Source organism: Erythrolamprus reginae, chromosome 6 (assembly GCF_031021105.1).
Source record: "Erythrolamprus reginae isolate rEryReg1 chromosome 6, rEryReg1.hap1, whole genome shotgun sequence".
NCBI lineage: Eukaryota > Metazoa > Chordata > Lepidosauria > Squamata > Dipsadidae > Erythrolamprus > Erythrolamprus reginae.
Window position 1 is genome coordinate 7,824,040 of NC_091955.1, and position 12,167 is coordinate 7,836,206.

General features: G+C 43.1%; 1 protein-coding gene across 3 annotated transcripts in view; it reads right to left on the bottom strand.

Annotated features, from left to right (window-relative positions):
* FAM185A (family with sequence similarity 185 member A) overlaps positions 1-12,167 on the bottom strand; it is a 67,296-nt gene that overhangs the window by 12,790 nt on the left and 42,339 nt on the right. For 2 of the 3 annotated variants that reach the window (XM_070755132.1, XM_070755131.1), the window contains exon 6: positions 5,018-5,116. The exons of the other annotated variant lie outside the window; for it this stretch is intronic. In XM_070755132.1, the coding sequence (XP_070611233.1) occupies positions 5,018-5,116 (99 nt within the window). The remainder of the gene's footprint in view (positions 1-5,017; positions 5,117-12,167) is intronic. 3 annotated transcript variants of the gene reach the window in all.

The window sequence follows — 12,167 nt, forward strand, 5'->3', positions numbered from 1 at the left end:
TAGTAGTAGTAGTAGTAGTAGTAGTAGTAGTTGGGGGAAAGATCAGAAGCAACGTGAGAAAATATTACTTTACTGAAAGAGTAGTAGATGCTTGGAACAAACTTCCAGCAGACGTGGTTGGTAAATCCACAGTAACTGAATTTAAACATGCCTGGGATAAACATATCTCCATCCTAAAATAAAATGCAGGAAATAGTATAAGGGGCAATCTTGATGGACCATAAGGTCTTTTTCTGCCGTCAATCTTTTATGTTTCTATGTTTCTAAATCTTGCTTGTTGAAACTTTATGAATACAGTGGAACCCCGACATAAGAGCTGCTCTACTTAAGAGCAACTCGAGATAAGAGCTGGGAGGGGAGAGATATTTTTGTTCTACTTACAAGCCCAAATTCGAGATACAAGCACCAAGGAGCTGTCTCCTGAAGCCAAACGCTAACTTCCGCGTTCGGCTTCAGGAGACAGCTGCGAAGCGGCGCGCGTGTTTTAAAAGGTTGCAGCCGGCCTGGGGGGCTCGGGGGGGGGGTGCTTGCAGCTTTCTTTCTTGCTCTTTTTCTTTCTCTCTTTTACCTTCCCTTCCTCTATTTCTTCTTTTCTTTCTCCTTCCCACCTTCTTCCCTCCCTCCCTCCCTTCACTCATTCCCCTCTTACTCTCCCCTTTCATAAGTTTCCTTGCTTCCTTCCTCTGTTCCTGTCCCTTCCCCCTTTCTTTCTTTCTTTCTTTCTTTCTTGCTCTTTTTCTTTCTCTCTTTTACCTTCCCTTCCTCTATTTCTTCTTTTCTTTCTCCTTCCCACCTTCTTCCCTCCCTCCCTCCCTTCACTCATTCCTCTCTTACTCTCCCCTTTCATAAGTTTCCTTGCTTCCTTCCTCTGTTCCTGTCCCTTCCCTCTTTCCTTCCTTCCTTCCCACCCTCCGTCCATTCATTCACCCATTCCTCTCTTGATCGCTTAAAGCCGGTCCCTGGTGCAAAAAGGGTTGGGGACCTCTGTCCTACAGGATTGGGTGGCAGAGAAGTTGAACATATGTAAATTTAAAAGTTTAAGAAAGTTTACAAGTTAAGTGAAAGAAACTTCATTATTCATTTATATGTACATGTACATTTCTTCATTAAAAACATGTCTTTCTGCATAATTTAGACTAACTTTGTGAGTTTTTTGAGGGCTGGAACCAATTAAAATTATTTACATTAATTCCTATGGGGAAAAGTCGTTCGAGATAAGAGCTGCTCGACTTAAGAGCCCAGGTCCGGAACGAATTAAACTCGTATCTCGAGGTACCACTGTAGTCCCAATATTTCACACTTGACTGTCAATCTGTTCCTAACTTCTGCCATCAATAAGAGCCGGGGTGGCGCAGCAGGTAGAGTGCTGTACTGCAGGCCACTGAAGCTGACTGTAGATCTGAAGGTCAGCGGTTCAAATCTCATCACCAGCTCAAGGTTGACTCAGCCTTCCATCCTTCCGCGGATTGTGGGGGCAATATGCTGGCTCTGTTAAAAAGGGCTATTGCTAACATGTTGTAAGCCGCCCTGAGTCTAAGGAGAAGGGCGGCATAAAAATTGAATAAATAAATAAATTGAATAAATAAATAAATATTCTGCAAAGGACCCAAACTGAAGCCACGGATCCTACTTTGAATGCTCGCTGCCTGAAAAAATGTTATGATGGGCACCTGGTCCATCTGGAGACCTCTTCTCTTTGATCTTTCTCTGCCTCACACACACAGCGTTCACATTGCAATCTGGGTTTCTTGGAAGCACAAAGTACTGAGTGTGCATTTTTAGGTCTTGCCTCTTTGGCTTCACTTCAAACTCCCCCGAGCTCTGGCTTGGAAATATACGGAGTAATCCAGCCAAGAAACTCTGGCAAAGAGTTTGCTCCGTATTTACGTGGAACCAAAGCTGGCGAAAGAAATTCCGCATACAGCCTATTCACCCACTCTCCTATCCATCAGGAAGATAAATTAGGGAACAGAAGATATGGAACATCAAAAGTGGTTGTGTTTTTTTGAACACCGAAGGTTAATTTTTTCTGGTTCATCTAAGAACTTAGTTTTGGAAATACAGAGGGACCTCTACCTAAGAATGCCTCTACAGTGATACCTCATCTTACGAACTTAATTGGTTCCGGGATGAGGTTTGTAAGGTGAAGAGTTTGTAAGACGAAACAATGTTTCTCATAGGAATCAATGGAAAACTAAACAATGTCGGTTGGTGGGCCCCAGGGGAAGAGCCTTCTCTGTGGCGGCCCCGACTCTCTGGAACCAGCTCCCCCCAGAGATTAGAATTGCCCCCACCCTCCTTGCCTTTCGTAAACTCCTTAAAACCCACCTTTGTCGTCAGGCATGGGGGAACTGAGACATCTCCCCCGGACCTATTCAATACAATTGATGTATGGTATGCTTGTATGTATGTTTGCTTAAATAATGGGTTTTTAAAAATATTTTAAATTGTAAATTATTAGATTTGTTATGAACTGTTTTATTGTGTTGTGAGCCGCCCCGAGTCTACGGAAAGGGGCGGCATACAAATCTAATAAATAAAAATAAATAACTAAATAAATAAAAGCGATTAGTGCGTGCAAGCCCAAAACTCACCCCTTTTGCCAGCCAAAGCGCCCGTTTTTGCACTGCTGGGATTCCCCTGAGGCTCCCCTCCGTAGGAAACCCCATGGAGGTGTCTTTTGCATCGCAAAAACACGGAAGTCCTTGAAACCCCACCTCCGGACTTCCGTGTTTTTGTGATGCTGCGATTTCGCTGAGGCTCCCCTCGCTGGGAAACCCCGCCTCCGGACTTCCGTTACCAGCGAGGCACCCGTTTTTTCACTGCTGGTATTCCACTGCAGCATCGCAAAAACACGCAAGTCCAGAGGTGGTGTTTCCAATGGAGGGGAGCCTCAGGGGAATCCCAGCAGCGCAAAAACGGGCGCTTTGCTGGCAACAGAAGTCTGGAGGCGGGGCATCCCAGTGGCGGCGGCTTGGGTTTGTAAGGTGAAAATAGTTTGTAAGAAGAGGCAAAAAAAATCTTAAATCCCAGGTTTGTGTCTCGAAAAGTTTGTATGACGAGGGGTTTGTAAGACGAGGTATCACTGTACTTACAAACTTTTCTAGGGTGTTTAAGATTTTTTTGCCTCTTCTCGAGAACCATTTTCCACTTACAAACCCGAGCCTCCGAAACTGTAACCAGAAAAGGCAGGGAGAAGCCTCCGTGGGGCCTCTCTAGGAATCTCCTGGGAGGAAACAGGGCTGGAAAAGGCAGGGAGAAGCCTCCGGGGGGCCTCTCTAGGAATCTCCTGAGAAGAAACAGGGCTGGAAAAGGCAGGGAGAAACCTCCGTGTGGCCTCTCTAGTAATCTCCTGGGAAGAAACAGGGCCGGAAAAGGCAGAGAGAAGCCTCCGTGGGGCATCTCTAGGAATCTCCTGGGAGGAAACAGGGCTGGAAAAGGCAGAGAGAAGCCTCCGTGGGGCCTCTCTAGGAATCTCCTGGGAGGAAACAGGGCCAGAAAAGGCAGAGAGAAGCCTCCGTGGGGCCTCTCTAGGAATCTCCTGGGAAGAAACAGGGCCGGAAAAGGTGGGGAGAAATCTCCGTGGGGCCTCTCTAGGAATCTCCTGGGAAGAAACAGGGCCGGAAAAAGCAAAGAGCCATGGTGGCGCAGTGGTTAGAGTGTAGTACTGCAGGCTACGTCTGCCGATTGTCTTCGCGTTTCATTGTTTTATATTATATGCCGTAAGCCACCCCGAGTCTTTGGAGAGGAGTGGCATCGAAAGCAAAACAAACAAAGTTGTAAGTTGAGGACTCCAATCTTTCATGATACGTTTTGTCCCTTAGATCTTGCCCCCATTTTTGTTGCCTCTCTTATCTCTGGGCTTGTTCAACATTTTAAAACCATTTTAATTTTCCTGATCGCCGGCAGTAATGGGCAGCTAATTTTTTTACTGCCACATTGTGGGTGTGGCTTATTTTGTGGGTGTGGCTTAATGGTCATGTGACCAGGGTAAGAGTTGTTTGCTGGCCATGTGACCAGGTGGGACCGCCTTCTGCCGCACGAATCCCAGCGACCGGTTAGGTCCCACAGAGTTGGTCTTCTCCGGGTCCCATCAACTAAACAATGTCATTTGGCGGGACCCAGAAGAAGAGCCTTCTCTGTGGCGGCCCCGACCCTCTGGAACCAGCTCCCCCCAGATATCAGAGTTGCCCCCAGCCTCCTTGCCTTTCGCAAGCTCCTTAAAACCCACCTCTGTCGTCAGGCATGGGGGAATTGAAATTTTTTTCTCCCTTCCCCCTAGGCTTATAGAATTTATACATGGTATGCTTGTTGGTATGATTGGTCTCTTAAATTGGGGTTTTTTAGATTACTTTTTAATATTAGATTTGTTACATTGTTTTTTATTGTTGTTAGCCGCTCCGAGTCTTCAGAGAGGGGCGGCATACAAATCTAAATAAACTAAACTAAACTAAACTAAACTTGAACGATCATCATCGTTCAAGGGAACTGTTAAGTCCTCGACTTACAACCTTACCAGTGTTGCTCGCTGGGGTGACGATTTGCTTCGCGTTTCCCGCGCTGTCCTTCCTGGGTCACCTCCCCTCCACCTCAGGCTGGGTAGCTAGGCGAACGGGTGCTGCCAGAACCTTAAATGCTGCCAGCGCCGCTTCCACCCACGCCTTCTGCTTGTACCTCAGGCGGGAGGTGGCCGCGTGAGGCTGGAGGGGAGCCGGGCAGGAGAGAGGGAAGCTCGTCCGAGGCCAGGAAGGAGGAAAGAGGAAAAAAGCAAGGAGTGCAGACGTAGGAGCAGCAGCAAGGGAAAAAAGGAGAGCTGAATTGAGACCAGTAATCCAGAAAGTGACAGCCGCCAATCAGCTGGAGCTGTGTACCCACCTTCATTTCCGCCGGTGGAACGGCGTTCCACCCATCCTGCCTGCTACCCACCCCCAATCGCAGGGCATCTTAAGTGGGAAATTGCTCTTAAGGGGAACCCAGAAAATCCCCCCAAAATCCATCTTTAAATTTTCCAACTAACCTTCCTGAGAAACCAGGTTTACTTCTCCGGTTTGACGAAGAATGTAGGCGTTTATATCCCCTCGATACGCGACGGCTTTTAAAGAGCCTTCAGAAGAATCTGAAAATAGAAAAAAAAAAGGGGTAGAAAAGGACTCCGTGCTACATAAACGTCGATTAGATTCATGTATTTTGTGTAGCTCGTTCTAAGTGCCGTAGAAATTTTTGCTCTCGAGAAAAAAGAAAAAAAAATACAGCATCCTGGAGGTTTTTGTTTGGAAATAGGCAAATGGACAGAGTGTTCTTTCTATATTTAAACTTTAATAGATGGTTTGAGACTCAGTAATCACCGAGCAAAAAGCGTGCACATCTGCAAATATTCAGTGAAGATAACTAAGCTTAGCTCTCCAAATGTTGAGTGGCCTTGATGTAGACTTGAGATAGATAGATGTGTGTGTGTGTCTGTTTGTAGATTTAAGAAGGAAAGGACAACATAGAGCTAGGCTGTTGTATACTACTCAAAAAAATAAAGGGAACACTCAAATAACCCATCCTAGATCTGAATGAATGAAATATTCTGATTGAATACTTTGTTCTGTACAAAGTTGAATGTATTGACAACAAAGTAAAATTGATTGTCCTAAGTGGACAGTTTGATTTCACAGAAGTTTAATTTACTTGGAATTATATTGTGTTGTTTATGTGTTCCCTTTATTTTTTTTGAGCAGTACAGTGATCCCTCAATTTTCGCGGGGGTTGCGTTCCCAGACTGCCCGCGAAAGTCGAATTTCCGCGAAGTAGAGATGCGGAAGTGAAAACACTATTTTTGGCTATGGACAACCAAAAACTACCCCCACGCACCCTTTCCCAAGGCCGCACAAGGAGCCGGGCTTGAAGTTGGGGGTGGGGAGCGATGAAAGTGCAGAGGCCGCCAAAGATTGTTTTGAATGTTGGCCGCCCCGACCCCCCAACCCCTCCAGCCCCCTCCCTGCTGCCCCCCCACCCGCCCGATCCGCCCCTCTCACCGGCTTTCTTTGGACACGGGTCCTCCTGCAGCAGCGCTGGCGGCTACGGCTTCTTCTCCTCCTGCTAGCCGCTCTGAGCGCTTTGAGAATGCCGCCCTGCCCCTCTCACAATCCCTTAGCTGAGAGCGCTTTCGTCCCAGCTATCAGCGAGGGGGCTGCAGGAGAGGCGGGGCAAGCGTTCTCACAGAGAGTGAGAGAGAGAGTGAGAAAGAGAGTGAGAGAGAGAGCAAGAGGGGGGAGAGTGGAAGGTAGAGAGAGAGAGAGAAGTGATAGAAAAAAGGGGAGAAAAAAAGAGAAATGAGAAAATGATTGAAGCAGAGAATGACAGGAAAGAGAGAGAGAAAGAGAGAGAGAAGTGACTCTTGGTGATGACGCATGACGTCATCGGGTGGGAAAAACCGTGGTATAGAAAAAAACCCGTGGAGTATTTTTTAATTAATATTTTTTGAAAAACCATGCTATAGCCGTTTCGCGAAGTTTGAACCCGCGAAAATTGAGGGATCACTGTATACACACACACACACACACACACACACACACACATTTTTGCTGAATTTGAAAATGAAGGGAGATTAGCATAGATCCACTTTGGCCTTGTTGTGGCCTCATCAACTAGCCATACCCTCACTGGGATTTGATCCTGCAGCTTGTAAGGCAGAGAGTTAACCTCTAGGCCATCAGGTATGCAGAAGCTGTAGAAAAAAAAATGAATTTTTTACTTTTTTCACCTTTCTGGGCTCTGGGTATGTTTTTCCTATGGCAGTAAATAAAGTTGAATGTGTATAATTTTAGAAGAGCTGTGCATGTGTGTGTGTTCATACAGTTTATATAGTAGATAATGTATATTTTTGTGTGCCTGTGTGTAATATGTATGTACACATATGGCATATATACATGGAATTAAAAAGTATTCCAAAAAACCTACAAAAAGATATTGATAAAATTGAACGGGTCCAAAGACGGGCTACAAGAATGGTGGAAGGTGTTAAGCATAAAACGTATCAGGAAAGACTTCATGAACTCAATCTGTATAGTCTGGAGGACAGAAGGAAAAGGGGGAACATGATCGAAACATTTAAATATGTTAAAGGGTTAAATAAGGTCCAGGAGGGAAGTGTTTTAAATAGGAAAGTGAACACAAGAACAAGGGGACACAATCTGAAGTTAGTTGGGGGAAAGATCAAAAGCAACATGAGAAAATATTATTTCACTGAAAGAGTAGTAGATCCTTGGAACAAACTTCCAGCAGACGTGGTTGGTAAATCCACAGTAACTGAATTTAAACATGCCTGGGATAAACATATATTATCTATATTTTATCTATATATTATCTATATTTCATCTATCCTAAGATAAAATACAGAAAATAGTATAAGGGCAGACTAGATGGACCATGAGGTCTTTTTCTGCCGTCAGACTTCTATGTTTCTATGTATATTTTGGATGTTCAGTAATAGTAAATAGATAAGGAAATTGTATCTCTTTGAAGTGAGGAGAGGCCAGGCACCCTAGCCTTAACCCTTGACGTCAGTGACGTCGAGTTGGTCACCTTTAAGACAGTCACATGACCTTCAAGCCACTCCCCGGTCACATGACCACCAAGCCACTCCCACCTGGTCACATGCCCCGCAAGCCACACCCACAAAATAAGCCACACCCACAATGTGGTAGTAAAAAATTTTTGCAGCCCTTTACTGCCAAGGCCTCTGCCAACTCTGTTATTCTGAGTCTCGTAGATAACTTCAGAGAAGTCGGATGGTCTTCCTTATCTCCTTTTTGGGCAAAATCTTTTGGAATCAGCTGCATCCTTCTGTCTCAGAGGAGGACAGGGCTTGGCTGAAGATGACTGTTGCTTAGTTTGAAATAACCCCAGGAGATGATAAATAACAGATTGAGTCAGTGAAATATGGAAGACGTGTTCCCAGTTGGCAAATTAATGGGGTGTTTCCGTCTTAAATCTTCCTAGGAATAAGAAAAAAATAAAAAAATAAAACCCCCACGCAAAATATAGAGAGTTTAGGAGCCTTCCCTAAATCCACCAGCTATAACTTCTCGCAAACAGAAAGTTCAAGGATCGTAATGAAGAAAGGAGAGGAAAAAAAAAAAGAAATAGATCCCAGGAGAAGGACGGGATGGAAAATATGCTTTCTGGATTTATTCCTCTTGCCAAGAATGACTCCAAGGGCTTTGCGAATGCAAACTGTAGGTTGGAGTTGGCTCCGAGTCCCAGAATTCCCCAAGGCAGCACGACTGGCTGGGGAATTCTGGGAGTTGAAGTCCACACCTCTCTCAAGTTGCCATGACGGACAAACGCTAGCGATAAATAACAGATGGAAACAGGCTTGGACGATGCCATCGCCTCCCACAGTGTTCAAGGAAGTTTGGCCCTTTTGATCTTAACGAACTCTGAATTAATTCAATTTTAGCTTTTTAAAGAGAAACTGAAGCGCCAGATGCCGTAATACGCAAGGATTTGGGTTGGAGGAACAATATGAACAAAAACATGGAAAACGCACACAAGACTCTGAAAACACATCTATGTCACTAGGCATGGGGTAATTGATTTATCCCTTGGCTAGTAAGATTTATGACTGAGTAGTATTGGTTTTTTTTTTAAATGATAGGGGTTTTTAGCCATAGTTTTAATTATTAGATTTGTTGTACGTTGTTTATTGTTGCTGTGAGTCTTCGGAGAGGGGTGGCATACAAATCTAATAAATTATTATTATTATTATTATTATTATTATTATTATTATTATTATTATTATTACTATTATTGAGTCTAAAGAGAAGGGTGGCATAAAAATTGAATAAATAAATTATTATCATTATTATTATTATTATTATGAGAAGCAGTGAAGGGCTGCAAAACTTTTTTACTACAACACTGTGGGTGTAGCTTATTTTGTGGGTGTGACTTGCCGGCCATGTGACCAGTTGGGAGTGGTTTGACGATCATGTGACTGGGGAGTGGCTTAACGGTCATATGAGTGGCTTAAAGGTGGCCAACTTGATGTCACTCACGTCAAGGGTTAGGGTGCCTGGCCTCTCCTCGCCTCAAAGAGATAGAATTTCCCTCTCTATTTACTATTACTGAACATCCAAAATATACTATTTAATTCTATGTATATATGCCATATGTGTACATATGTATTACACGCAGGCACACAAAAATATACATTATCTACATTATCCACCCCTGGAATGGGCACTATCTAACAAAATTAAATTCAATGGTGAAAAAAGTAATGTTCTACATTTAGGCAAGAAAAAGAAAAAACACAGGTACAGTATATGTGGTACAGTACATTGCACAACAGTAGCAACTGTGAGAGGGATCTTGGAGTCCTCGTGGACAACCATTTAAATATGAGCCAGCCGTGTGCAGCAGCTGCCAAAAAAAGCCAACACAGTTCTAGGCTGCATTAACAGAGGGATAGAATCAAGATCACGTAAAGTGTTAATGCCACTTTATAAGGCCTTGGTAAGGCCACACTTGGAATATTGCATTGTGTTTTGGTTGCCATAATGCAAAAAGGATGTTGAGACTCTACAAAAAGTGCAGAGAAGAGCGACAAAGATGATTAGGGGACTGGAGTGATAAAACATATGAAGAACAGTTGCAGGAACTGGGCATGGCTAGTTTGATGAAAAGAAGGACCAGGCGAGACATGATAGCAGTGTTCCAATATCTCAGGGGTTGCCATAAAGAAGAAGGAGTCAAACTATTCTCTAAAGCACCTGAGGGTAGAACAAGAAGCAGTGGGTGGAAACTAAACAAGGAGAGAAGCAACTTAGAACTAAGGAGAAATTTCCTGTCTGTTACAAAATTCATCAGTGGAACAACCTGCCTCCAGAAGTTGTGAATGCTCCAACACTGAAAGTTTTTAAGCAGATGTTGGATAACCATCTTTCTGAAGTAGTGTAGGGTTTCCTTGCCTAAGCAAGGGGTTGGACTAGAAGACCTCCAAGGTCCCTTCCAACTCTATTGCACTGCACACCAAGACAACTAGACACAAGAACATTTTTTTCCAAACGCCATCACTCTACTAAACAAATAATTCCCTCAACACTGTCAGACTTTCTACTAAATCTGTTCTTCTATTCTACTAGTTTTTCTCATCATTCCTTTCACCCATTTCCTCCCATGTTGACTGTATAGACTGTAACTTGTTGCTTATATCCTAAGATTTTTATTAATATTGCTTCTTCATTGCTTATTTGACCCCTATGACAATCATTAAGTGTTGTACCACATAATTCTTGACAAATGTATCTTTTCTTTTATGTATGCTGAGAGCATCTGCACCAAGACAAATTCCTTGTGTGTCCAATCACACTTGGCCAATAAAAATTCTATTCTATTTCTATTCTATTGCTGCTGCTGCTGCTGCTGCTGCTGCTGCTGCTGTTGTTGTTGTTATTATTATTATTATTATTATTATTATTATGCCAATACAACACAGCAAACGAGATCACTATGCTGGATTTCGTATTTCATCACCAGTCGGGCACTTCCCAAGCACCTAGGACTGCGTGATATAGCAGCGAATTATGTTTGCCGATCCCAGTCAAGCGGCCTTTTGCAATTGACAGGTGGAGATTTTTTCAGTTCCGATGGTTTTCAAATGTCCGCTGAGATCCTTTGGCACTGCGCCCAGCGTGCCAAGTGCCACTGGGACCACTTTCATGGGTTTATGCCAGAGTCGTTGCAGCTCGATTTTTAGATCTTCGTATTTCACTAATTTCTCTAGCTGCTTCTCCTCAATTCTGCTGTCTCCTGGGATTGCGATGTCCATACTTTCTTTTTCTCCACAATCACAATGTCTGGTGTGTTATGCTTCAGAATTCGGTCAGTCGGAAGTCGGAAGTCCCACAGTAGTTTTGCTTGCTCATTATTATTTTTATTAATATTGCTTCTTCATTGCTTATTTGACCCCTATGACAATCATTAAGTGTTGTACGACATGATTCTTGACAAATGTATATTTTATTTTATGTACGTTGAGAGCATATGCACCAAGACAAATTCCTTGTGTGTCCAATCACACTTGGCCAATTAAAAATTCTATTCTATTCTATTATTATTATTATTATTATTATTATTATTATTATTATTATTATTATTATTATATTAGAACGCATTGGTCCCATACCTCTTAAAAGGGTTGCATTTAATTAACTCCCAGAAATTTGCTATCTGGTGCATTTCTATTTGCATAGGAATAATATTAAAGAGAGCTAAGCCTAACAGGCTTACGTTGGGAAGCAAAAAAATAAAAAAATAAAAATTCAAAAATATGCCAAAGAACCGAAACCTACTGAAAAAAACAAGGAGAGAACTGGACAGTCTCAGAATAATGGCAAAGGCCACTTGGATTGTTATATAATTATTTCCCTTTCTGTCCACTTTGCCAAGTGCTGTGATGGGACCCAGCGTGTCGAATAAAGTTATGACCTTGCAAACTTGCAAATTCACAATCTTGCACACTTTTGGCCAAAAGAACAAGGAACGGGGTGGGGTTTTTTGTTTCTTAAATGCCTCTCCCTCCCTTCCTCTCTTCTTTATAACAAAACACCCTTTTCTGCTGAAAAAATTAATTCTGGCAATGAGGATCGTTAGAGTCAGCACTGGATTTTTTGCTGACCCACAGCATGAATTAATAAATGTTGGGAATGGCTACTATTCCATTAAAGCCTAGTTTGATTACACGGCTATAAAGGGCTAATGTTTGCTACTGAACATTTTTCTGTTGATTTCTGTAAGAGCAAGACGGCTCCATCCTACATCGCCGAACGGAAAGAACGATTTAATGAACGAATGAATCCCTGTATAGCAGTGGTTCCCAACCTGGTTCAGCTTTCCTGAAGCCCCAGAGTGCAAAAAACGGCCTAACTGTTTGAAGGGAGCTTCACAAATCTGGATTCCACGGAGGAGCTGCTAGGTGTTTCCATCTTTTTGTCCATTTCCTGTATGTTTAAGGCTCTTAACACAAATCAGGTTGCGCTTTTGCACATGCATATATATTTCTACGTACGTCCGTAGAGAGGGTTTTTTTTTTAACCTTCTAAAATTCTTTGTATGCTTAAGGCTTTGGTTTTGTTTCTGATGGGATGAGTGATCTGTCTTGTGCAGTGAGGAAGGAT